The following is a 27,059-nucleotide window of genomic DNA, read 5'->3' on the forward strand; positions in this document are numbered from 1 at the left end:
ATAATGGAAAAGAATCTGAAAAAGGATATATATGTATAACTGAATCACTTTGCTGTACACCTAAAACTAACACATTGTAAATCGACTACACTTCAATTAAAAAAATAGAAAACAAATAACAACAACAACAACAAAAAACCCAAAAAACAAAACTAGGGATATAGTTTGTAGAGTTACACTGTCAGACTATGAATCCCCTAGGCTCGGGCACCATCTCCGATATCTTGCCCAGTGCAAGTCAATTTGTAAAGATTTAATTCCCCCAGTGAGAAAGGAAAACAAGCCATTAGTTTAGGGCGCAGTTTTATCAGTTTTGTCTTCTTTATCTTTATCTTCCTCCATTCTCTTTCAGGTTGTATCCTTAGTCATCAGTTTTCATGTGGCCTTCCACAGATCAACGACGACTAGAATATGACCCAGAATCAAGACAAGATGCTCATTTCACTAGTTTGGAAGCAGTTTTAATGGAGATGGAAATGTTTATCAACTCAACACAGGTACCCCAAAATACAAAGCAAAATATCATCTTCAGCTGCATAGCAAATATGATTTAAGAATTTAACATCATTATTTGATCACAAGCGTAAATATAAGTCACCATAAATAAATGTAAATTCATTGTACAAAAATCCCCAACAACTCTTAATACAAATATGGTACATTTGACAGTTTCTGAAACAGAATTTTGTTTTAACCTTTTAAAACCTAAGTTTTTATTTTTCCTGGTTCTTAGATACACAAAAAATCAAAGGTGGGGGTGGGCAGTAACACCAGGAAGGAAAGAATTATTAAACCCTTTCGGTGTTCGTAAGTCGACGCTGCTGGTGAGCCAGGGAAATGAACCGTCTCTCCTAAAGGTGAAGACCTCAATTTACTGGGATCAAACCTCTTGAGGATAATAGGATTCTACCCAGAGGGTCAAATTCAGGGCTATGGATGCAGGGTGGGAGGGGTGGACTGTTGAAATAGCAATCTCATCCAACCGGTGATCCAAATCTCCGCAAAGCAATGGTCAAGGATTTAGAATGATCTCCAGGACTTAATAGCCAGACTTAATCTGAGAGAGTGAGCCAGCTACTGTTCCCAGACAGGAGTGAAGACTCGGAAGGCTCTGGAGCTTAGAAATTTTATGTGGGTTTTGAAGGTGAGTTTTACCTGGTGGTTCTCCCATGTCGTGTAATGCCTCACTTTTGCCTTTGGGATACATCTATGGTCATCAAGAAGAAAAAAATGAGAAATCAGAATAGGAAGTGGCAGCTCCAGACAGGAGGATCTGACAGCTTCCACCCTGACTCACTTTCCTTCCCAACAAATATTTTCTTTCATGGCTCAGAGGGAGCTCAAAGCCCAAGGGTAGCTGTGCAGGGGGCCTCTACAGCAGTGGTCCTCAGACTTTCATGTGCAACAGAACAATCCAGCTTGTGGCAAGTGCAGATTTCTTGACCCTGCTCCCAGAGCTGTAGAATCAATGGGTGTGAGATGGGGCCCAGGAATCTGCATTAAACGTGCTAATCTCAGGAGGTCCTGATGTATGTGGCCTTTGGACCATACTTTGGCGAGCCCCACCTCTCCTCCCTGGTGAGCATGAGTGGGTAACACAAACCTCTTGCTATGGACATTTCTTTGCTCTTGCCATGGGGTTGAAGTGGGCCATCTGGTTAATGGCAACCATTTCCATTCATCTGCCCTGAGGGAGGAGATCATTACTGTTCTATTTTCTCTCTTTCTTTTCCTTCCTGGGCCGGGGGAGAAATATCCAATGTCTCACTTTATATGTTCTTACAAGCTCAGGGTCACAGATTCCCTTTGATGATGAGGTGCTCTGCAATGAGAAATTCACTTCCCAAAGGCTTCCATCCTTCTAAACAGTCTCCCCATGCTTGGTAGGAGATTCTGCAGGGAATTTTGGTTCAGGGAAAAGGAAGTAGACACGTCCCTTTGAGATATACCCCATACCTCAAAATCTAAGTTAAGGAACATCAAGGAAGTTGACAGCCAAAGATAAAATGTCTCCGGAATCTTTCAGCTTCTAGGACAACAAAAGTCCTGATTCACTAGAACAGGATTCCTCTTTGGGGTATATTTTGGTATTAAAAGCTCGTTGACAAGTATTATTTATATTCCTTACCTCCTTGACCCCAAGATGTTTCTGGCTTCTATTAAAATAACCCTTTAATATTTTCTTTCTTGTGACAGTTTTCCTTGATGAGAGATTCTGTGCCAAGAAGTGGCCCCTAATTTGGTCGCTGGCTAATGCTGTGGGCAGTGCATGCCTGGCCTGTTCAAAGCTGTAGCCCCAGTGTCCATTACCCTGTGCAACTTGGTGCTCACTAAGCATTTGCTCAATGAATAAAGGACCCTCTCACCATCAAGCAGATGAGGTGGTCTAATAGCTTTCTGTTTTGAACTATGGAATCCCTGGCTGTGTTCTTAAATACTGCTTCTACATAGCGGTTCTGACCATCTTCTTACCCCAATTCTACTCACCCATTCCAGTTGTGAATGCATTTCTGAATTCTCTCTAGGAGTGCCCTGAGAGGGGAGTCAGAATGTGGTTTTGGGAGTCCATGGAAGGTCAAAGGCAACACCACAACACCATCTACCATGGTACCAATACCAGGAACCTCGTCTCCCATTCACCATGGCTCTCAGCGCCTGGTCCAGGAGTATTCTTGGTGGTAGAATCCCTGGCGTCCAGAGCAGAAGAAGATGCCATCTTGGGAAGTGGAGGGAGGGAACCAGAGGAGGTGAAGATGCTAGGAAGTGGAAGCATGGCCAGGCTGACATCTTGGGGCATCACCACACTCTTTTCTCCATCTCTAAGACTTCAGTCCTGGGGTGGCACGTGGGCATTGGGTTGGAGGTCTCCATCTGAGGAGGAGGTCTTGGGAAGCAACCACAGATGTAGGGGACCACGAGATGGAGAAAGGGTAAAACTAGGGCTCTTAACACAGCTGAGGGAAAAAAAAGGAAAAAAGAAAAAAGCATACACTGCCCTGTTTCTTTTCTTTTCTTTTTTTTTTTTTTCCATTTACACTATGGAGAAACCACCATGGAGATGTTGTGGGAGAGCATGCACAGGCCCAGCCCTCAGGAGGTGCAGATGTGTTTGGGGAGGTTCTTGTTTCCTTCCAGGTCCATCCCACACACTGTCCAGTCAGACCCTGTTGCAGGCTGGTTGTGGCTTTCTCTCTCCTGCTTCTCCTCCAGGTCGAGGGTTTGCAGGACCTTCCGCCTAGCAGGTGGTGGCCAGGGACTGGTGGATGGGTGGTTGGAAGCAGCGCACATGCTCCACAGTGGAACTGTCCGTCTCCACGGACTTCATGTACTTATTCAGGATGGCAAAAACCTCATTGTTCAAGATCTGGTACTTCCTGATCCTGTCTGCCATCTTCTTCAGGGGCTGTAGAAGGACAGGGACGTGCAGGTTAGGGATGGGAGGAGGGGACAGAGAAATCAAGAGAAAGGGAAGAATTCAGTTGAGGGTGGGGTCCAGGGTCCTGATGCTTCAATGATCATGCCACTCTCTTGCTTAAAGGCCTTCTATGGGTGCCCAGAGCTTGACAGTGAAATGTGAACTTGACCATAAAACGCTTTGAGTTTCAAAACTTACCACAAAGCTGCAGTAATCAAAACATGTGGTTCTAGCATGAAGACAGACAAATGGACCAATGAAACAGACAGCCCAGATATAAACCCTTTCATATATGGTCAAATGATTTCTGACAAGGGTGCCCACAACATTCAATGGAAAAAGAATGGTCTTCTCAATAGACGGTGCTGGGAAAACTGGATATCCACACACAGAAGAAGTTGGATTCTTACTTTACACCATATACAAAACATTAGCTCAAAATGGATTAAAGACCTAAACATGAGAGTGAAAACTTTAAAACTCTTAGAAGAAAACAGAGGAAAAGCGTTACGACATTGAGTTTGGCAATGATTTCTTGGATATGACACCAAAGCACAGGTAATAAATAATAAATTGGAATACATCAAAATTAAAAACTTATTTGCATTAAAGGACACTATCAACAGAGTGAAAAGGTGACCCAAAGAATGAAAGAAAACATTTTCAAATCATATATCTGATAAGGGGTTAATACCCAGAATATAGAAAGAACACCCGCAATTAAATAACAGCAAAACAAACAGACAAAAAAAAACAAGCCAAATGACCCAACTAAAAAGTGAGCAAAACACTTGAATAGACATTCCTCCAAAGAAGATAAACACATAGCCAATAAGCACATGAAAAGATGCTAATATCACTAATTGCTAAGGAAATGTGAATCAAAACCACAATGAGATACCACTTCACACACACATTAAAATGGCTATTTCCAAAGATACACAGAAAATAACAAGTGCTGGGGAAGATACAGAGAAATTGGAACTCCTGTGCATTGCTGGTGGGAATGTAAAATGGTGTGGTCACTATGGAAAACAGTATGGTGGTCCTCAAAACATTAAAATCAGAATTACCACATGATCCAGCAATTCCAATTTTAGGTATATACCCCAAAGCAATGAAAGCAGGGTCTTGAACAGTTATTTGTACACTCATGATCACAGCAGCACGATTCACAACAGCCAAAATGCGGGAGCAACTCAAGCGTCCATCGACAGATGAATGGATAAACAAAATGCGGTGTATACGTACAATGGAATATTATTCAGCCTTTAAAGGAAGGAAATACTGACGTGCTACGACAGGGTGAGCCTTGAACACATTATGCCGAGTGAGAATTCCACTTATACGAAGTACCTCTAGAGCAGTCAAACTCACAGAGAAAGAAAGTGGAAGGGTGGTTACCAGAGGCTGAGGGGAGGGAGAATGGCGAGTTACTGTTTCCTAGGCACAGAGTTTCAGCTGGGGAAGATGAAAAGTTCTGAAGATGGAGGTGGTGATGGAGTAACAAGGTGAGTGAATTTAATGCAGTAAACAGTTAAAGATAGCTAAAACAGCAAATTTTATGTAACGTATGTTCTACCTCAAAGCAAACAAAAAACCTTTGAGGTGGCTCCTGCCTCTTTCTCCTCTCAGCAGGTCCTGCAGACCCACCCTCTGTTCCAGCCATACATCTTCATGCCTCTGTGCCTTTGCTCTAGCTGTTCCCTCTGCCTAGAACATTCTCCCCATCCCGCACCCCATTTTCTGCCTGGCTATTTGCAGCGGGTCATTCTGGACTTTGCCCAAGCATCACCTCTAGGGGGAGCCTTCTGAGGCCCCTGCCCAGCCCCTCAGCCTGCTTTAGACAGCCCTTCTTGATGCTCCCGCAGCAGCCTTGCCTACCCGACACACGACAGCGGCGCTCATCCCATCCCCGTGGCTGCACAACTTTCGTGTTCAGTCAGAGTTTGTGCAGATGACGAAGCAGCATTAGCAGAGTCTGACTGGCACAGGGAAGGTGTGTTTCAGGTCTGGAGGCTGGCCCTGCCCTGCGGGGTGACGTGATTCATCCCAGTGGGTTACGAGCCAGTGACTCACGGCTTCTTACGAGAAGGTCACCAGCTGCTGAATGTCTCCGTACCTACCTGCTGCGGTGTGGGGAGCTGGCCTCCATAAGCAGCTCCCCCTCCTCTGCCGATGAAAGACCTGCTGGTCAGGCCTGGCCCCCACTCCCAGGACCCAGCCACGAGCTGCTTACCACATTCTTAATGATTTCATCCTTCCCGTCCTGCCTCTGTACTTTCAGCAGGTGGTAGCAGAAGTCGAACAGGTCGAAGCGACGCTGCTGGCCCAGCAGGACGATGATGGAGCAGCCAGCCCAGTTCAGGCCATCTCCGAAACACTGCCTGGGAGTGGGAGAGGAAGCAGCTGGAGTGAGAAGCAGGAGACAGAGGGGGAAGGGACCCTCATCTTGGACCAGCAGTACAGCTAGTGAGCTGGCTCACCTCTGGGCCAATTCTCTTAATCTGTAGAAGGGGTACAAGGGAAGCTGTGAGTGTAGACTCATTTGTTCCTGGGACTGTGGTTATATTATAAGCCCTGCTAGCCATAAAGAGGTGTCAGTCTGTCACCCCACTAATGTAAGAAAAATCAGCTTTGAAGAAGACAAATTTGCAAGAAAAAAAATCCAACCAGTCTTTGAGATTTATGTAGCCAGTTAGAATTCTGATGAAGCTCTGTCTTGGCTCTGGAAAGGAACCAGAGAACACCTGGGAGGGGAAGGGTGGTTTCAAACCAGGAGACCAGCTGGCCAGTGTAGGTGGAGAGGGCAGGGACTGGGGGTGGGGGAGGGACACGATGGGGCATGAACAGACGCTGCTGGTGTGCAGGGTTGCCAGTCCTCTTGGGTCTGGTGAAGCCCAGCCTGCACGCCCCCAACTCTCAACAGCCACCTGGGCAATCTGGGAGGCCGTGGGGCATCTCTTGGCTGGATCGCTCGCCCCTGAATGCAGCGCAGCCCACTGGGAAGGTTTCCCAGCTTCCCCACCGCTGTCGCGGAAAGTGCAGCTGCTCTGGAAACAGCCTTCCCGTCCCACTCCCAGCACCACTCTCTCGGGGAGGCCTCTCTGGCCCCTGTGCGTGTTTCCTCCAGAGCTCCTGGCTCCTGGAGGGCAGGCCTTGTCTGCCCTCTTCACCACTCTGCTCTTGCTGTGTAGCTGGGTGAGTGACGGGAGAATGGGGCTCTGCTTCTGTCTTCTCTGAGAACAGGACTGGGTTCCTCTCAAAGGCACCCCTGCTTTTTAGGAGCAGAGGCCTCATGAGCAAGGTGGGGCCCACCTTCTGCCAGGGGAGCCTGTCTCTGTTCTACGACCCCTGGAGCTCTGCTGGGGTGGGCGGTGAGATCTTAATACCAAGCCCTCGCCAGAGCTCCGCCCCCCCCCTCACCCCCCCCCCCTCCCCAGGCCCCCCCCCCCCCCCCCGCCCCTTCCATAGGCCCAGCTTCTAGTCCCGTGAAGACAGGCCCTGAGAGGTCCAAGGCCCCGATGTGCACACACTCCATGTCTGTCTTCAACCACTTGGAGCCTTCCCTGTGGGGTCCCCTTCTCCCCTCTAAGAGCTGAATCCTAAGCAGTGTTCCAGCTCAGCTGTCGTCTGTGAATTAAATTCCTATAATCCACTTGTCTCTCTTCATGGGCATCTGTTGTCCTTCCTGCCCTCGCTGCCAAGGGACCTCATTCGATGCACCTTATATCTATTTTCTAGTCTTCTCTTGGCCCTGTCAACCCCACATACCAGGAACTGTCTACTTTTGCTCTGCACAGATGCATGTCCGGCACCTAGAACCCTGATCGACATACAGCACGTGCTCAACAAACCGTTGTTGGACAACCCCGCCCCTGCCCTCCTTTCTGGCTGAGCTCTGGCTGCCCGATGGCTCTTCGGGTGGGGGATGAGCAGGTTGGAGGGGCGACCCCACCTTCCCTGGGGCTACTCACTCAGCTGTGAACTCGTTGGTCCCCACGGGGATGCAGTAGACGAACTGCATGGCACTCCAGAGCCGGTGGAACTCCACGCACTCGTCGACGTGCATGACGCCGTTGGTGGGCGGGGGGCCCCGCCAGATGGGGTCCTGCAGGTAGCTCCGGATGCGGGTCAGGATGACCTCGAACATGGACAGGCCGCAGCACAGCCGCTCCTTGGTCAGGAGGTCGCCCTCCCGAGCGATGGCGATTTGCTGGGAACGGGAGAGTACATACACCTGCCAGTCACACCTCAGACCCCATTTTCTACCTCTCACCCGATATTCCCAAACCCCAGAGCTGGCTGCATCTGTAATTCATCCACCAGAACTGAGGTCTTGCCCAGAGCAGGGCACTAACTTTATAAACCTGAGTTCAAGCGCAGGGGGAAGTCTTGGGGTAAGTAAAATTGAGGAGCCATCGCTAGAGGAATAGTATAAAAAAATTTCAATCCACCTATATAATGAAATGCTAGGTAGCCTTTGAAAAGACTGAGATGATGCTACTACTAGTACTATTGCTACTGCTGTACTGTTACGACTACTAGCACACACTCACTGTGTGTGTAATACACCAGGCCCTGTCCTATGCATTCGTTAAGTACTTACCTTATTTACTCCTTACATAAACCCCATGAAGAAGATGCCATTATTATCCCCATTTTATTGAAGAAGAAACTGAGGTTCAGAGAGGCAGTCAGTGAGTGGAAAAGTTGGGATTTGAATCCTAGTAGTCTAGAGCTGTGGATTAAATTGTTAAGTGAATAGAGCAAGTTGCAGAAGAGGACGTGTACTACAATCCTATTAAAAGACATCAGTAACACAATCCCACAGACAGACACACAAAACTGTACGCATGTATGTGTGTGGGGGGGGTGAGAGTGTAAAACATTCTAGAAGGATTAACATCAGTTGTGGGAACAGATGGGCTTGGAGAAGCAGGTGGGGTTTTCACTTTTTACTATAAATACTTCTGTACAGTTGAATGTGCTACAATAAGCATATGTTACTCTTAAAAATTTGTCGCTGATTTTACAGGTTATTCCTCCCATTACAAGTTCTCTGACCACTGTTAACAACCTTCCTTAATAATTTAAACTGGCTTCTCATATGGCATCTGGTTACTACATCTCTAATAATCAGCCAGCTAGACTAGTACTTCAAAACACATTACCGTCTGCAGGAGCAGAAACTATCTAGGGGTAGAGGTCTCAAAGCCATGTGCAAGGATAACAGATATTAACATCTAAGGTCCAAGTACAATCTCCAAATCTAGGGACAAAGCTTAAGAGGGCCGGCTTCAGAGACAGAGAGGTTCACAGGGCACTCCTGGGATCAGTTCCCCAGAGGGCGGGCCCGCCCGAGAGCTCAGTGTACAGTGTGGCTGGGTGGAGTCTGCCTGCCTGCTCCCTGCACGCTCCCCACACCCTACAGCCCCTAGAAAGAGGGCGGCCTCAATTAAATTAATCCATGAAGGGAAGTAAATCAGGAAACACCAGCGCTGGAGCCCTTTAGGAATGTGGGTCAGGAGTGTAGCTGTCATGACAGCTATAAACTGAAAGAAGTCTAGGACGAAAAACGTGAATTGGGGAAGAAGAGCTTACGACCTGTGTTTCGAACACAAGAGGGAACCCTGATTCACGGTGACTCATCTTGATTCTGGTGGCAGAGAAAGATCGCTCCAGCGCAGAGAAGCTGCCACAGTTAGCTAGAAATACTTATTTTCAAAAACCCTGACCCCAGTGCTTGACTCTGTTCTCACCAGGCAACTCCCTGTGGTAGTATCTGGACCCTGACAGGGCTCTCCACTTTAGAAAGAGAGTGCCTGGTACAGCGAAGATGCTCAGTAAATAAAGAACCCACGTCTGTTCTCGAGTCATGATTATTCTCCTTCAGAAATTAATACAGAGAGTTCTGGCTTACTAGTTAACCTGTGCATTTAGTTAGTCTGTATCAGTTCTCAGGGCCTGACAACTGTGGGAGGATCTAAAGAATTAGCAACAGGGTTTATAAACCTGCAGACAGATTTTGAACTCTGATGACCCCCCCCCAATCAGAGCCAACCAAAGGGCCTTGACTGAAATGGTTAGGGGCTTTGCCCCTTTCCTGAAAAACTGTTTACCTTTATGGGTGTTCCTATGAGCTACAAGAGTAAAATCTGGAAAAAAAAATTGTAAAAATGTTATAAGAAAATAAAAATCTCCCATAAATCCCATCACCCACAGATGAGCTTTCTTAAAATACTTATGTATGATTTATTTGTGTTTATGTATGTGAGCGTGTATATGTATCTATTTTAACACAGTTTGGGTCACACTATCTACATTGTTTTTTTCTCTTAAGATACTGGTACTAAAAATAAATTTCCTTTAGTATATTCAGTAATATGGTTTTTTAATGGCTACATAAAATGGCCATTGACATACGTCATTTACTTAGTTCTCTATTCCTGTTGGTTATTTTAAATTGCTCGCAAGTTTTCATCATTATAGACAACTCGTAAGTAATTATCCTTATATATTACACTTTTTGAGCTTCTCTCTGGTTATCTTCTTAGGATAAAATCCTAGAACTGTTCAGTCAAAGAGTATAAGCAGTTTTAAAAGGCTTTTGTTACATAGTGACAAATTAGTCCCAAGAAAAGCTGAACCACTGTACATCTGTCTGTGTCAAGTCTGTTCCTTGTGCCTTTAGCAGTTACTTCATTATCATGAAGAAAAGTTCTTAGCCAACTTGCGAAATGAAGAGCTATATCCTTCTCTTTCACGTTTCATTGATCACCGGTAAAGCGGAACACTTTTTCTCCTGTTTGTTGGCATTTATATTTCTTAGGCTGTGAGTTTTCTTTCATGCCCTTTTTTCTTTCTTTTTGCTTTTAATTAATTATTTATTTATTTTTGGCTGCACTGGGTCTTCGTTGCTGCACGTGGGCTTTCTCTAGTTGCGGTGAGCGGGGGCTACTCTTCGTTGCGGTGCGTGGGCTTCTCATTGCAGTGGCTTCTCTTGTTGCAGAGCACGGGCTCTAGGCACTCAGGCTTCAGTAGCTGTGGCCCACGGACTCAGTAGTTGTGGCTTGCGGGCTCTAGAGCGCTGGGTCAGTAGTTGCGGCACGCGGGCTTAGTTGCTCCATGGCATATGGGATCTTCCTGGACCAGGGCTCAAACCCGTGTCCCCTGCACTGGCAGGCGTATTCTTAACCACCGCGCCACCAGGGAAGCCCTCTTTTTTCTTTTGATATGAGTGTCCTTCTAATCTGAAAAAGTGCACTAAAGATTGTTTGTTGCATATACCCTCAATCTGTGACTTTGTGTTTCATATATATATATATATATATATACACTATGTGTGTATGTTTAACATAAATTTTAGCCATTTCTGTTCCACTCAGTGGGGAATTTTTTTCTCTCTCTTCCTGCCATTCTTTTCTGAGTTAACAAGGGTATAGAAAAAGCGTCTGTGAAATCATGTGGAAACATATTTCTGCATGGAGTACTTTGATTACATTTAGGTTACTTTGGAGAAAAATATCTCCATGCTCGCTCTTTCCTTTCTGTTTTTTAGAAGCTTTTTACTTATTTGTTTATCACAGTGATTGTGAAAGGCAGCTCAGCTAAAAAGACAAAACAGCTATTCGCCCATTTTATAGATGGGAAAACAAAGACCAAGATATTAAATGTCTAGCACTAGATTATGCAACAATTCAGGGGTAAAGCTGGAAAGAGGAGTCCTTCAACTCCCTGACAGAACATTAATTCATGATAGCACTGGGCAACAAACCAGGTCACCTCAATTTTTCCTAGAAACAAATACAAGCAATGCAATACAGTTAAACTCTCCCAACATTAAACATGTAGCAGAATTTCCCTGTCACCGACCTAGAAGTTATGTGAGTTCCCTGAACCCCAGCAAGCTTGGACGTTCATATTTTAAAAATGTTTCTCTGGTCTACAGGAGGACTAAGTTTTGGACTATTTCTTAAGGGCTGGGAGACTTATAAAACTGGCATTTCCTCTCCGGCAGAATGTCTAGGCTTTTGTTTGTTAAACATCAGCATTTGACAAATTGAGATTTCTATCAGTCCCAAGGAAATAGTGTTCATCAGAACAGGGAAGGAATTCACAGACTTCTAAGTGGAAACACATGCCGAAGCCTGGGTGTGAGAGGCCAGATTCTTGTAGGATGACACCAACAGTGGAGCAGACACATTTATATGTCGCTGGCTTGGGGGATTTCTCCCTAGAAGGCAATCTTTAGAGGATCTCCTGTGTTCAGCCCCGGAAGGCCAAAAAAGAAAATGTGCATATTTCACAGTATCTACATTCTCTCTGTGGTGACTAAAGAACCCAAATGTCACTAAATGTTTAGTCACTGTTTTCAGTAGGAGGTGGGTGGCCTGCAGGGGGTGTGGCTGGGGCTGCTCATCAGTGTGACACCTGGGCAGATGGGGCCCTGTCATGGGCTCCAACACTTGCCACGTTTTTCGAGAGAAGAGGCCGCCTTCCGCCCTCTGCGGAGGATGAGAATTCTGATGCATGAGCTTTTGTGATGATAGGAGAGAGGACCTTAGGGATGCTAGTCCAAGAGCGGATCTGAATCCTAAACCTTTTCAACAGTCGGTTTTGGGTTCTGTGAAACGGAACAAGCCATACTGGCTTGTCTCGCTGCAGTGCCCTGTTTTCTCTTCTTCCTGAATTCCTACCCTGATCCGTGCCCTGCCCCACCACCAAATGCTTGATTCAACCTGAATCAACTTGAAAGGAGACAGCACATGCTGTTTGTTTCACCCCTTTCCCCCTCCAAAGTGTCTTCTCTCCTGACTGCCTGCACGGTTTGTGAGTCCTCCCAAGGCAGGGGCCCTGTTTTACTCATCTCCACGTTCAGGTTTAACACCTGAGCTCATTCACCTTCAAAAATATTAGAACATTACAGATAGAGCTGCCTTCTTTGATCTCCCCACCCGTCTCTGTCCCTTTCATCCTTCTTCAGGGGTTGCCACCATTATGAACTGGGTGTTTTTCATTTCCTAGGAAAAGTTTTACTTAATATGGTTTTTTGGTATGTGTTTTAAAAACAACACAAATAGCATCACACTCCATGGCCTGTGGTGCACCTTGCTTTATTCACCTAACCATGTGTTTATGGCCTGTCCACACTGACGCATCTAGATCTGATGTTTTTCTTTTCATTATTATGTAGCAGGTATTCATCATTTGAATGATTTTACCACATTTTATTTAGTCAACACTCTACTGACTGACATTTAGGTTGTTTGCAGTTTTTTGCTTTAACAAACAATGCCGTGGTAAACATCTTGTGTTCCTGTAAGAGTTTTTTTTTAGCAAAGATACCCAGAGATGAACTGCCGGTTCACAGGGCGTGCGGTTCTAATTCTGAGAGATAACTCAGCAGAATTCTTCGTACCTAACGGGGAGTGACAGATACTTGTCTGACTTCCTTCTTTCTTGGCAGGATAGATGATACTGGGTGCAGGCCTGAGAGTCAGCAAAACTCATTCGAGACCTGCCCTTGCCACTAACAGGCTGTGTGCTGTTAGACTTTCTGTTTCTCTCTCTGGGCCTCAGTTTCCCCATCTGTACAATGAGGAGGTTGGACCAAATGCTCTCTCTCCCTCTAAAGTTCCTTTTGGTTCTCCGAGTCCGTGACAGGAGGATCGTACCTGAGGGGTCCCCAGCCGCTCTATCAGAGGGACCAGGTGAAGTGGCGCGTACTTGGCTTCCAGGCGTTTCATCCGGACCTCCAAACGCTCCCCCTCTGCAAAAGGAACAGTAGGCAGAAAATGAGATTCAGGGCACACCAGGGGAAATGGGGAAGGGAGAGCTCTCAGAGGACCTGGTGACGTATTTGTATTCCAACACTTGGATGGAGCGTGTAGAACTGTTTTCCCTGGTTCTGGCAAGTGTGATCAGGACTCACTACAAGGAAAATGTTCTATTATCTGTGCCCAACAGTGGAATCATCTACCTCATGGGGTGGTGAGTTCCCCATCACTTGAAGGATTTAGACCAACCAAGCTAGACAGCAACTTACTAGGGATGTTCTAGAAGGACCAAGGCCTGGAGCATTTGGAGCACACATTTCCAATTCTGTGACTGCCCAATAGCTGTCCAAAGCTCTCAACTTCTCCGTTTCTGACTGCACATCTGAGTTTATTGGGATTAAGTGAGCATGAGGTGCAAATTCAGACTGGCCATTCAGCTGCTGGCAGTGGTTTCTTACCTTTGATGTAGACTCTAGGCAAGATGTTTTGGAAGGGTGCAGCATGGAGCAAATCACAGACTTCCTCCTGAGACTGAAAACAGAGAAGGAGGGAAAGAAAGAGAAAACCATTTTTATTTTAAATCAGAAAGAATTTTCATTACTAAAAGCTTGAACACTGGAGTCAGCCAGACCTGGGTTCAAATCCTAACACTTCTACTTAACTAGCTGTGGGATCTTAAGCACGTTGCTTAACCTCTCTGAGCCTATTCATTTATCTGCAAAATGAGGATGAGAACAGTACCTATTTTAATGGGTTACTGTGAGGATAGTGAGAGAATGTATAGCCTCATAGCACAGACCCTGGACATAATGAGTGTGCAGTACATTTTCATTACAATCTTATATGGAATTTGTTGAAAGAATTCAAAGTGGCAGTGGGATCAAATAGAGATGATGGACCCAGACTATGTTCATCTGGTTGGCTGTGAGGCCTATGGGCTCAAAGCAGGTAGCTAGACCAATCCTCCAATCCAGTAATACAGGATGCCTCTGTGTGAAGGCCTGGGTCTGGTTGCTTTTCTCCACCCCAGACTCCAACTGGTGAGGGAAGAGGGACTAGGACCCAGACAGGTTTTGATGGGGACTCTTTATGCATAAAAGTAAAGGCTAAAAGCAAACGTGTACTACAAAGCCTGGAGGAGAAAGTTTGGGGGAGGACAGGCCTGGAAGATATGGTCAAATGGGCTTACTGTACCAGGACCAGCTAATGATCACTGGATTTCAGTGACGGGGAAGGGGACCTACACGACCCACCCTCCACGGGTCTTGGTTTCTCTTCTTTAAACTGTGTGGGGATCTGGATTAGGTAAGATCCAGCCTTCATTCAACTCTGATAGTCTTGGCTTCTAAAGAATCTTGAGAAAATCAGGATTGTGAGGGCCCTTGGCTTTCTTAACCAGGCATGGGTAGAACATGGCCATCCTGGAAATCTAGCAGGCCAGCTGCTCAAGAAAGAAACCCCTAAACTCCCTCAGTCTTTGAAGTGAGGATGACAGAAGGAGGACAACTGAACTCTCCAGAGAGACCTGCTTGATCTGACTGTCATTCTCAGTTTCTTAGCCAGAGGGGAAATTTCTTCACTTTCTTAATTAATCTGTTCCTCCCCAAACCAGTAAATTAACTAACTTGGTCTTTACTGCTATGTCTAAGCTTAGATCCTTTGATTCATCATATAATCTGAAAACTTGCCTATTGATTATTCAGGCTACTCTTCATTCATTAACATGGTGAATTACATGGATTGATTTTTTTTTTAATTTTTTAAATTTATTTTTGGCTGCGTTGGGTCTTCATTACTGCATGTGGGCTTGCTCTAGTTGCGGCGAGCAGGGGCTACTCTTCATTGTGGTGTGCAGGATTCTCATTGCCGTGGCTTCTCTTGTTGTGCAACACAGGCTCTAGGCACGTGGGCTTCAGTAGTTGTGGTGCGCTGGCTCAGTAGTGTGGCACACAGGCTTAGTTGCTCCACGGCGTGTGGGATCTTCCCGGACCAGGGCTCGAACCTGTGTCCCCCGCATTGGCAGGTGGATTCTTAATCACTGCACCACCAGGGAAGTCCCTATATGGATTGATTTTTGAATGATGAACCAGCCTTGCATTCTTGGGGTAAACTTCACTTGGTTGTGATGCATTATCCTCCTTATGTATTGGTGGATTTTATTTGCTAATATTTTTGGGGGGATTTTTACTCTATATCCATTAGAGACACTGATTTGGAGTTTTCAAGTGTCGTCAGTGTTGGTATTAGGGGGTAATGCCGACCTCATAAGTTGGAAAGAGTTCTATTTTTTCTATTTTCTGGAATTGTTATTATTTCTTCCTTAAATTTTTGGTATTCTATTTTCTGGAATTTCTATTTTCTGGAATTGTTATTATTTCTTCCTTAAATTTTTGGTAGAATTCACAAGTGAAACCAGCTGTATCTGGAGTTTTCTTTGTTGGAAGTCTTTTTTTTTTTTTTTAACTAGGTATACAATTTCTTTAGCACATATAGTACTGTTCAAGTTATCGATTTTTTTTTAAGTGAGTTTTGGGGTTTTCTGTGACTCAAAGACTTGATTCCTTTCATCCAAGTTTAAGTTATGGGCTTAGGGTTGCTTGTAGTATGCCTTTATTATCCTTGTGATGTCTGTGAGATCTATAGTGATATCCCTATTTCATACCTGATACTGGTAATTTGTGTCTTCTCTTTTTTTTTCTTGGTCTGGCTAGAGGTTTATGAATTTTATCGATTTTTTCCCCAAAGAATCAGCTTTTAGTTTCATTTATATTTCCCTATAGTGTTTCTGCTTTCAATGTTGCTGATTTCTGTTCTTATCTTTATTATGTCCATTCTTCTGATTGCTTTGGGTTTAATTTGCTTTTCTTTCTCCAGTTTCTTATGGTGGAAGCCTAGACTACTGATTGAACACCTTACTCTTTGTTAATATACTATAACGTTTAGGCTATTCTTCGATACCTCTAGTAATCAAGAGCTCAGTACTTCTGGAGGCAGCCCAACCCATTTTTGAACAATTCTAATGGTTACAAAGTTTTAAACCAAGGCAGCCTCCCAGTAGTTTCCATTCAAGATCCTTGTTCTGCTCTTTAGAGTATTACTGAATGTGTTTTTCTAGCCAGATTCTTCAGCTACCCTTCCATCTTTCTCCTCCTTTCAGGGCCGAGCACCTTACAAGAGCTTTCTACCTCTCTCTCCATTTCCCAGTCTTCACTTCCCTTCACAGCAAACAAAAATATCACGCCCAGCTATAACACGCCATGGCAATGGCTATGGAAAAGATTACTGAAGGCTACCAAGTTCAATGGATACCTTTCAGTCCTCGTACTATGGCATCTCTAATGCATCAGGCACTGTCTTCCCTCGGTTACTATGACAATGAGTTCTGTGGTTTCCATTATTTTGATTTCTCCTTTTTAGATTCTTTTGCAGGTTTGGCTTCTAACCACCCTTTAGATGTTGGTTTTCTCCAAGGTCCCTCTTTCTTTTTTTCTCCTCACTTCATTTTACCTACTTTGTCTCACCTACTCCCATGTCTACAAGCACTGCCTTTGATTCACCAGCTCTGTATTTCCAGCCAGGCTTCTCTTTCAAGCTCAAGACTTGGATATCTACCTCCTTACTGGATATTTCCACTGGATATTCCACAGCTCCACATTTCTAAAGCTGACCTTCTTCTCCCCTTCTTATCTGAGGTTCCTTTGCTCCCAGAATGGCACAATAATCTCCTCACCTGCCCAAGTCTAAAACCCGGGGTTCATTTTTCGTCTCTCTTCCTCACGTCCCATGACCAGTAAGTCCTCATGTCTTGGATCCTCTCCACATTTCTCCACATTGACCACAACACTATGAGCTCCTTAAGGGTAGGGATGCCGCCTCTATTTTTACCTTTTATCCCCAGTGCCTAGGACATGATAGTCTCTCAATAATTATTTATTAATGAATGAATATGTGTTATCTCACGTTTCTTAGATGAATAAATGAATTTTTTTATCCACATGACTATCCTCCATATATGAGAATACTATTACATCCATTCATCCAACAAACATTTACTGAGTACCAGGCATTGTTCTAGGCTTTGCAGATATAATGTTGAACGAGATCGCTGTACTCACGTAAATTACATTGTAGTTGAGAGAGATAAAAACAAGTAAAACACACCAGAAAATTTCAGATAGCGGTAAGACACAATAGGGTACCAGGCTAGAGTGACTGGGAGTGGGGAAGGGACTACTTCAGAGAGCGTGGTTAGGGGAAACCCTTTTGAGGGGGTAGATATTTAAGTAGAGAACGGAATAAAGAAGGAGCCAGCCATGCAGATAGGAGGTGAGTGCAATGGTGCTGAGGCAGAGAGTAAGCTGGAGTATAGTGACGCAGGTAGTCATAGTACAGTCTTAGTTCCTAACAGAAGGGAGGGGCCAGATCATGCGAGGTCTTGTAGTACGGTAGGAAGTCTGGAATTTAAGTGCAATGAGGAATTACGCAAGTATTCCAAGAAGAGGATTGGTACACATAGCCCTACTGCCAAGTTTTCTTATCTTTCTTGTTTACTTTTCTTCCAAAATTTTCAGTTGCACCTAGAAATGTCTTCTTACTAGGAAAGTTGCCCCCTTGCATGAATATCAACTTTCTATTTTGTTAATAAAACTGACCTTAGAAGCCACCTTAGGGGATGGAGAAAGGGGAAGAAGGTTCTGGGCCCCCTACAACAAGACCAATGTTGTTGCTTTATTCATTTTACATGATGAGCTTCCACTTCAGATTTCCTTGGGGGAGACAGGAGTGTTCCATTTAGCCCCCCTCTGCACCCTGCGCCTCCCACTCGAGTTTGCAACCTGCAGGACCAGAGGTTCTTTGGGGGTGCTTCCTGTTGGCATGCTTCCTGTGTATTCTCTACCTTGTAATGCCATTTGTTACTGAAGGTGAAGAAAGAGAAGGATGTGGTTTCCTCATAGAGGTGGGAAAGCATTTGCCTGGAAGGTCCCCAAAGATGAGCTATGTGGCCATTTGCATGATGAGGTGTCTACATACCCTGCAACGCCTTTTGTGGAAGGTGCTTGTTTGGCATTCATGAGCTGAGGCCATGGCGGCTGATAAAAATGTCCAGTTCAGAGCACACAAAAGCCTGTGTCAGGGATCTGAACAGACTTCTCTGTGGGCACTCAGGCTAATATACACCACCTTCTCATCCAACCTCTAACCTAAAGGATGGCATCTGGCCTTCCACTCTGCTAGGAACCCACCCAGCCCCTAGACTGTGAAGGCCACCTAGAATGGGTTTCTTCCCCACTCCCTGCCAGCTCTTTCTGCTCCAGCCACAACAGCTTTCTGTTACTTGAATTCACCGTCTGCATATTCATCACGGAATTTCTGCCTTCTCTCTGGAATGCTCCCTAACCTATTTCTCCCACCCCGCCTCCTTTGCTTAGTAAATTCCCACTTTTTTTAAAAATTAATTTATTTATTTTTGGCTGCATTGAGTCTTCGTTGCTGCACGCGGGCTTTTCTCTAGTTGCGGAGAGTGGGGGCTGCTCTTTATTGTGGTGTGCCGTCTTCTCATTGCAGTGGCTTCTCTTGTTGCAGGGCACGGGCTTTAGGCACACAGGCTTCAGTAATTGTGGCACGCAGGCTTCAGTAGTTGTGGCGCACGGGCTTAGTTGCTCCATGGCATGTGGGATCTTCCTGGACCAGGGCTTGAACCCATGTCCCCTGCATTAGCAGGCGGATTCTTAACCACTGCACCACCAGGGAAGTCCTCCCACTCTTCTTTCAGATCTCAATTCAAGCATCATTCCTTCCAGGGAGACTTCCTGGACCACTGCAATACCTCCCTGTCCATGCGGTCCCTTTGTTATATGTCCTCAAAGAACCAAGCTCTTTTCCTTTCAGCATTTGAACTCAATTTGTATTATACATGCCCACATGTGACTATTTGATTAATATCTACCTCTCCCTACTGGAATGTAACCTTCAGGAAGGCAGGGACAATGATTATTTTTGACCATATTTTACTCGCAAGAAAGAGTAAGCACAGTGCCTGGCAGATAGCAGATGCTCAATAAGTATGTAGAATAAAAGTTGAAAGTCTGTGACACACAAGGGAATTTAGAGTTAGGACAGAATCCTTCCTATTTTCGGTTTGCTTATGTAGGCATAGATGTTTCCCCTTATCAATAAAGGAAGTATTTTCTCTTCAATGTACTGATTGCCCTGTATGAACACTATGTGAAGTATTTCTAGTAAATGCTCCATAAAGCTGGATTTTCAGGTGTCTTTTCATTTTCTATTCCTCTCCCTCTTCCTTCCTGTTTTTTCCTACTTGTATGTATTTACTACATTTTCTACATTAAATATATATTACTTCAAAAAATTAATCTGGGAAAAAAATCTGAAAGTAATTCTTCTTAACTTTAAAGTAAGGAGCTTTTGGGGTCTTGATGCTGGAATCAGAGGGAAGGAAACAAAATCCCTGGTCATGACACTTGGCCAAGCAAGGAACAATATTTGCATAGGATTAATAACATGAAAAATACTGTTGTCTTTTCTCTCTTTTTTTTTTTAGGCTACACTTAAGGAACAAATCACAGATGCAGAACAAAATACAAATGTTACAAAAAATACAGCTGTGCCAGTATAAAGGTAAAAGGGTAGCTGACAGGAGGTCGGAGGTAAAAGTCTAGGAGTGGAAACTAGGACTGTTAATTTCGAGTCAAAATACTAAATAATGTTACTGAAAGAAGCAACAGAGGTGTAAGTAGATTATCTCTGATTACAAGGGAAAACAACAGAAGTAATAGAATGTAACATAATCAAATACTGAGAGGAAGAGAGGGAACAGATGTAAATGAGCTAAAAGTCTTATCTTTCCAACTAGGGAGAAAATAAGTATTGTTTAAAGTTGCTCATGAAGAAAATAGAGGTTAGCCTCATATTACGAAGCGTTATGGAGATAACAACTAAAAGAACTAGAAACAGAAAGGATTAAAGCAGGTTGCCCTGGGGATTGAGATGCAGGCGGGGAGACGCCCAGCGGAGGCAAGAATGATCTTTTTCACCATAAGCTCATCTGTACTATTTGATTTATTGTGTGCAATTAAGAACAGTTTAAAAATGAAGAGGCTGGATTAAATGGTCGGTAAGGGTCCCTCCCCTAGACTCTGTGCCAGGTGCTTTGTACCCGTTACCTGCTTCACAGCTCTGAGCACCCTGTGACATAGGTCTTACAATTCCCATCCTACCTGTGAGGACGCTGAGACTCTTGGGGAGATGGAGTGTCCCAACCAGGTCCACAAAGTGATAAGGAAGCAGCAGGGCTGACACCGAGACCCAGGGCCACCTCACTTCCACACCCACTGCTTTCCCATAGTCGCCTATGCAGCCAAAGCCTTGGGAAGCTTGAAATATACCCCCCGCCCCCATTATATATACACACTTTATGAAAAACACATTCACTTATTAAAAATAGAGACAGGAGGAAATTACTTTAAAATCTCACTACATGCGAAACGTTTTAGCCTCACTCCTGTCTGATAGGATCACATCATTTGTTGCTTTATTTACTAGGCTTTTGGTCCTATCAACTAACATTCTTTAAACTTAAAAATTGTGACATACATATGCAGTTTGAAGAAGAAAGAAAAGAGTCTTGTGCCATCTTCTAGCTGAAAAACAGGCAATTACTGAAACCTCTGCTCCCCAAACTCCAGAGGTAATTTCTATCCTGAATTTGTGTAGACAATTTCTTCACAAGCAACTAATTTTTGAAGTTCTACTGGTGTGATTGCAAGGTAAATAACCAGACCACTCATGTGGTCAACCTATCCCTATAAATTCCTTCTTCCTCAACCCTCCCAAACCACATCATTCTTGTCCATCCTGCAAAGTCCCATTCGAGATTCACCTTCTAGGACTCTTCCAAGACCCTTCAGTCTACAGTAGTTTTCTTTTAAAAAACTGATCAGAGCCCTTATTCATTCAGGTCCCTCACCAAGCCGGTTGAGCTCTCTAATCCAGCCCCAGCCCAGGGTGCTTCATCCCATGCAAACACTGATCAAGAGTCTTTTCGGAGGGACTAGCCATACTCAGGACCTGCATTTTACCTGCTATGAAAGGCCAATAAGAGGAATATAGAGAACATGGGTATAATACTATGTAGAGACCAAACAAGGACGTCCCAAATTCTCAACACTTTCATTCTGACTAGGATATAGCCTGAGCAGAAATTAAACCGTTCATTTATTCATTCAGCAAATAGTACGCATCTGTTATACCAAGTCTCTCTGCAAGGTGCTGGAGATACAGCAGTAAGTGAGGCAGACCTAATGCATGGTCCTTACCAAGATGAGGAGGAAAACAGGTAAAATGGGTAGTTCTAGTTAAGTGCTACAATTGGGGTACTACAGGAATATATAATAGGGGTAATCATTCCAGACTTCTGAGGAGAATGATAGGGAAGACTTTCTGGAGAAGGAAATGCTAAGCTGAGACCTGAACAAGGGCTAAGTGTTGGACAGGTGAGGGTGAACAGCACCTGTGAAAGGCCCCAAAGCAGGAGGGACCACAGTGGGTGAGTGGGTGACAGCTGAATAAGACTGAAGCTTTCAGTGCTGGGGGAAGGTGGCATGAGGTGAGGAAGGAGGCGTGAACAGGAGGCAACAGCAGGATCTTGTAAGCCTTGCGCAGGTGTTTGGATGCTATCCTGATGGTTTTAATCAGGGAAGTGGCATGATCACATCTGCAGTTTCACCTTTTGGCTACAAGAGAGAAAGCACTGGGGGAGGGCAAAAGGGGTGTTGGAATAGGCCAAGCGAGAGTTCGCAGGGCCTGAAGCAGTGGCAAAGGAGACAGAGAGCTGGGAGCAGATATCAAAGACCCAACTACAGACTGGATATGACAGCAGAGGGAGGGAAAGGACACCCATGCTGAGCTATTCACAGGGTCAGAAGACACAGTGAGTTTGCAGGCAGGAGGAAGCTGAGATCAGATCCTGGCAAGGTGAATTTCTGTGGACATTCAAGAGAAGATGTCTAAAAGGCAACGAGACATAAGGCCTAGGGCCCCCCAGGGTCCACAGAGTGGATCTGAACTTGGGGATCGTCAGCACGAGGATGGAAACTGACTCCAGGAAAAAGGAATACACAAGTGCGAGGGTAGATGTGAGTAGGTGCTTCTCCAGGTGACCAGACCTTTCCAGATATTTCAATTCCTCTGACTCTATGAGACCAAAGAAAGACAAGGTGCAAAGTGGTACCTGAGATGAAGGGGAGACTGATAAATTCTGGGCACGTCCATGTCTACCCATACACACCTGAACGGGGGTGGCAGGCCACCTTTCCAGCCAGGTGTGAGGCAGAATGCTACCCCTATGCACTTGATGCTCCCTCTTCCTTCCTTCCCTCAGCTCACCAAACATCCACTGAGTGCTTACTGTTTTCTGACTGGAGTGGGGCCTGGATGCTGCAGGAAACATGATGACAGATAAGACTGGAAAAACTAGTTTTTAATGAAGTTTATAATATAGTAGGGGAAGAGGTTAAAGATACCTGTGACTGGGAAATAAACAGAATCGCTAGGCGCAAAAGAAGTCTGCAACCAAGGGCTCTAGAGACTTGTAGGAGGGAGAAATAACACCAGGTGTCTTGCAGAGAACAGGCATTCGATAAAATGTGTGCTGAACATGAGAACTGGGGGGAATGAGGTACTGATGGCCCTGAGATGGGCCTGGGAGGATGGGCAGGAAATGTGCAATCACAGACAGAGGGAAGATAAGATCGGAGATGAGATGGCTGGTGTGTAGAGAGCAGGAAATCATTTGCTCAGCGGGCAAGTAACGGAGGGGTGGGCTGACGGGGCTGCAGGCAGTCAGACCCCTCAGCTTTAGGCGACTTCCAGGGAAGGCGAGTCAAAGCATCCTTGCTGGGCTGTGGGAAGAGGAGGGAGGGGTCTCTGGTAACCTCATTTCACACAAAGGCTCTGGGAAGTAGGGACCTAGCCCCAGCATTTTGGGGCTGTAGAAACTAAGGCTCAGGGATTCAATCATTTCCCCAGAGGCTCATAGCTGTCAAGCACGGAGGTAAGACCTGAATCCAGGATTTCTGAGTCCAAAGATATACCCTTTCCAGGAGAGTACCTGGGAATCGACCTGAAATTGGGCTGAGGGAGCCTGATGTAACACACCCTGGCCTTCCCCTCTGCCTCTTCATGCCTTTTTGGTCTTATGCTGTGTCATCGTCCCTAGACTCAGCAAAACAATTTCTTTAAGTATGAGGCACTGCATATTCTTTTGGATATAGGCAGGGTATACGGTAATACTTATCTAATAAAGAAACGTGTGATAAGCTGTAGCTGAGACCTCTCAGAATTCTCTTGCTGATCTAGGTCTGGCTGACCTGCACTGGGGCTATAGGACAATCATCTTTTCTAAAACCAACCTTACCCTGTTCTTTCATCCTGCTCTGCTGAATGGACATAGGTCTTTCTTGAGAGGGACAAAAGCACGAGGACTTCCGTGTGCCTGTACGAAGTCTCAAGTTGGGAATGCTGATTTAAAAACTCTAAGTGACCAGTTAGAACCTGCTGGGTGGAAGATGTCCTCATCATCTGAGTTCCCCTTACTCGTCATGAAGCCCAGCGGACTGTGCCACCCAGAACACCTCTTCAGAACCACTGGACTGCACACCTCAAATGCTGGGTGTTGGGAGGGAGAGGCTGGGCCTGCCATACAGCCAATGCAACAGCAAAGGCCCCAGGGAACTATGTTCATTGCAAATCACTGGAATGTGAAATTAGCAAATTCATGGACTGGGAAAAACATGGAATTAAGTCTGAGTTTTAATTGGAACAAAGACCCACAGTCTTCCTTCCATCTTACTGCCCTGAAACGGAAACAGCTGACTGGTTAATAATACCTCGTTAGCGTCCTATGTCTTGCCATATTGCCTTGCTATATGGACTGTACATCTGACCAAGAGGAAGTGGGTACTTTAGTTGCCTCCCAGATACCAAAGTAGGACAAACTCCAGTGCTAGAATGTCAGGACAAGGAAGCAGTCTCCAGGGGTCTCAGACCACTCTTCTTTTTTGGGAGATAAGGATTTATTTTTTGGGGGGAGATAAGGATTTATTTTTTTGGGGGGGGAATCTCTAGCAGAGATGACAAAAAAGTATCACCCAGGGCTGCTGTGAATGGTTTATGCAGACAGTGTATTGTTCAAGGGTATCCCATCCTAGGGGGTGCCAAACATATCGTAGACATCAGAGATCGATTGTTTATAATGATTTTCCAGCAGATGTATTTTGTTCCATAAAAACATCAATATATTATGAAAATAATCAAAAGAAGGAGGTGGAAGATCTTGAGAAAGGATGATTTGCCTGAAGGCAACATATGTGCTAATGATGGCCCCGGGGTCATCTCACGTACCAACCATGACCAAGAGGCAGTGGCTGCTTCTAAGGTCCATCAACAACAACAACATTTTAATCTAACATTTTAATCACTTTACATGTGTTATTTGACTTGACATTTGTCATTTTCTTCTGGAAATGCACCCAATACTTAATTCACCCTCTAGGAAAAGACTATCCTTTGAAAAACTATTAATTTAGTGGACACAGCTTTTTTTCCCAGATATACTGAGATCATTGACATATAATATTGCCTAAGTTTAAGGTGTATGATGTGATGATTGATACCCGTACATACTGCTAAATGACTGCCGCGATAGGTTAGTTGATACATTCTTCACCTCACACAACTGCCATCTTTGTTCTTATTGTTGCGGTGAGAACATTTAAGATTTACTCTCTTAGCATCTTTCAAGTATATAATACAGTGCTGTTAAATACAGTCACTGTGCAATGTGTTAGATATATTTTTAAAACTGTCACTCTAGCCCCTTTCTTTCTGGCTATTTTTGAAAAAATAGAAGATGCAGATACATTTTTGTTTATAAAAGGAAAAATGTATAACCCCATCATCCAGGGGTCATCACTGATAACCTTTTGGGGTTTATCCTGCCAGGTTTTTCCATGCATAAAACATTTAAGCATATATTTTAAATAAGAATGGAATATAAAATATTATTCTTCTGTAATCTATTTCTATCACTTAGTGTATACTATCAACATCTCACCAAGCACAGTACAGAGTTTCTACTTCAGTGTTCTCCTTTGGTTTGTTTTTGTTTTTGCCTGGAGGTCTTTTAGTTCCCCCACACCTTTTCCTGAGTGATCTTCCTACTCCTCAAAACTATTTGACGGACTTCCCTGGTGGTGCAGTGGTTAAGAATCCGCCTGCTACTGCAGGGGACATGGGTTCCAGCCCTGGTCCGGGAGGATCCCACGTGCCGCGGAGCAACTAAGCCCTTGCACCACAACTACTGAGCCTGCGCTCTAGAGTCCGTGAGCCACAACTACTGAGCCCGTGAGCCATATCTACTGAAGCCCGCGCGCCTAGAGCCCGTGCTCCGCAATGAGAAGCCACCGCAATGAGAAGACTGTGCACCACAATGGAGAGTAGCTTCCCACTCGCCACAACTAGAGAAAGCCCGCACGCAGCAATAAAGACCCAATGCAGCCAAATATAAATAAATAAAATAAATAAAAATTTAAAAAAACACAATTATTTGATAAATGAATACCCACCAATGAACTGGCTTGCACAGCATTATCTTTCTCCCAAACAGTCTCAGCAGACTTTGTATTTTAGCGGGGCTTCTAAAGATCAGATAATATTTCAAATCAACAAATTAAGTCTCTAATAGGAGAATTTCATGTACTGTGATAGAAAGCAGAAGAGATGCTTTTGTTTTGGGGGTGCTCTTGGTGCCCCTTGAATTATAATGCCAAGGGGGTAAATGTGAGCAAGCAATAGGGTAGAAGCCAAGGATAGTAAGATTCAGCCTTGGTCCTGGTGCAGATCTTCAGGGTACCGCGGATTCCTTATCTCTAGCCTGACCTTCAAAGTCGGCCGTGTGCTTGATGTGGTTGGACCGTGCAGCCAGGGAGAGAGTGCTAATAAGAGATGAAGTCGGAGGAGAAGGTACAGCTGAATAATCTGGGCCTCACAGGCCAAAGCTGGGAGTTAGAATTTTAAGTACAATGACAGCAGAAATTAACAAAACATTATACATCAACTATACTTGAATGAAATAAATTAAAAGAAAAGATTTTTAAGTACACTGCGAAGCCACCTGTCAGTTTTAAGCTGGAGAGTTGCATGATCTGATTCACAATGGTATGAAGATCCTTTTTGCTGCTACATGGGCAAATCAGCTGTCTTTTATCCCCTAATGCTTTACCTACTAGTAAATTCCACCCAGAGCAAGAATGGAAAGGCAGTGACCCTCAGAGAAGCTCGATGGAAACATGTCTCTTAAGTTGAGCACAGGGAGAAGGCATTACTGTTTTCTTTTCTCTCAAAGACCTAGAAGCAGAGGGAAAGTCTCCCTACCACGGGCCCCTGGGAGGAGGGCAGCCGACAGTGGTGTCCTGCGTGCTCTCCCAGCAGTGCTCAGAAACCCGAGTGGCCTCCTTCTAATTTGGGCTGGCCAGCTTCCCCAGCTTTGGTTTTCTGTGATCTTGAACTGCTATTTCCTGCTCACAAATAAAACAGATGGGCAGCATGAGAGTCGTGACTGAGTTCAGCACTAGCAGATGCCTCTATAAATTACAAAAATGAGGTCAGGGCTTCCCTGGTGGTGCACTGGTTGAGAGTCCACCTGCTGATGCAGGGGACACGGGTTCGTGCCCCGGTCCGGGAAGATCCCACATGCCGCGGAGCGGCTGGGCCCATGAGCCATAGCCGCTGAGCCTGCGTGTCCAGAGCCTGTGCTCCGCAACGGGAGAGGCCACAACAGTGAGAGG

At 44.9% G+C, this 27,059-nt stretch overlaps 1 protein-coding gene across 1 annotated transcript in view; it reads right to left on the minus strand.

Annotated features, from left to right (window-relative positions):
• Positions 1–732: 732 nt before the first annotated feature.
• Positions 733–27,059, minus strand: part of CYFIP2 (cytoplasmic FMR1 interacting protein 2) — a 131,019-nt gene continuing 104,692 nt past the window's right edge. The window contains exons 27-31 of the mRNA XM_027081428.1: positions 13,653–13,725; positions 13,093–13,187; positions 7,393–7,631; positions 5,655–5,802; positions 733–3,403 (exon numbers count right to left, since the gene is read on the minus strand). Of these exons, the coding sequence (XP_026937229.1) occupies positions 3,236–3,403; positions 5,655–5,802; positions 7,393–7,631; positions 13,093–13,187; positions 13,653–13,725 (723 nt within the window). The 3' untranslated portion in view covers positions 733–3,235. The remainder of the gene's footprint in view (positions 3,404–5,654; positions 5,803–7,392; positions 7,632–13,092; positions 13,188–13,652; positions 13,726–27,059) is intronic.

The sequence above is a fragment of the Aethalodelphis obliquidens genome, unplaced genomic scaffold (assembly GCF_003676395.1).
Source record: "Aethalodelphis obliquidens isolate GAN/ISIS:26980383/991018 unplaced genomic scaffold, ASM367639v1 scaffold45, whole genome shotgun sequence".
Taxonomy (NCBI): Eukaryota; Metazoa; Chordata; class Mammalia; order Artiodactyla; family Delphinidae; genus Aethalodelphis; species Aethalodelphis obliquidens.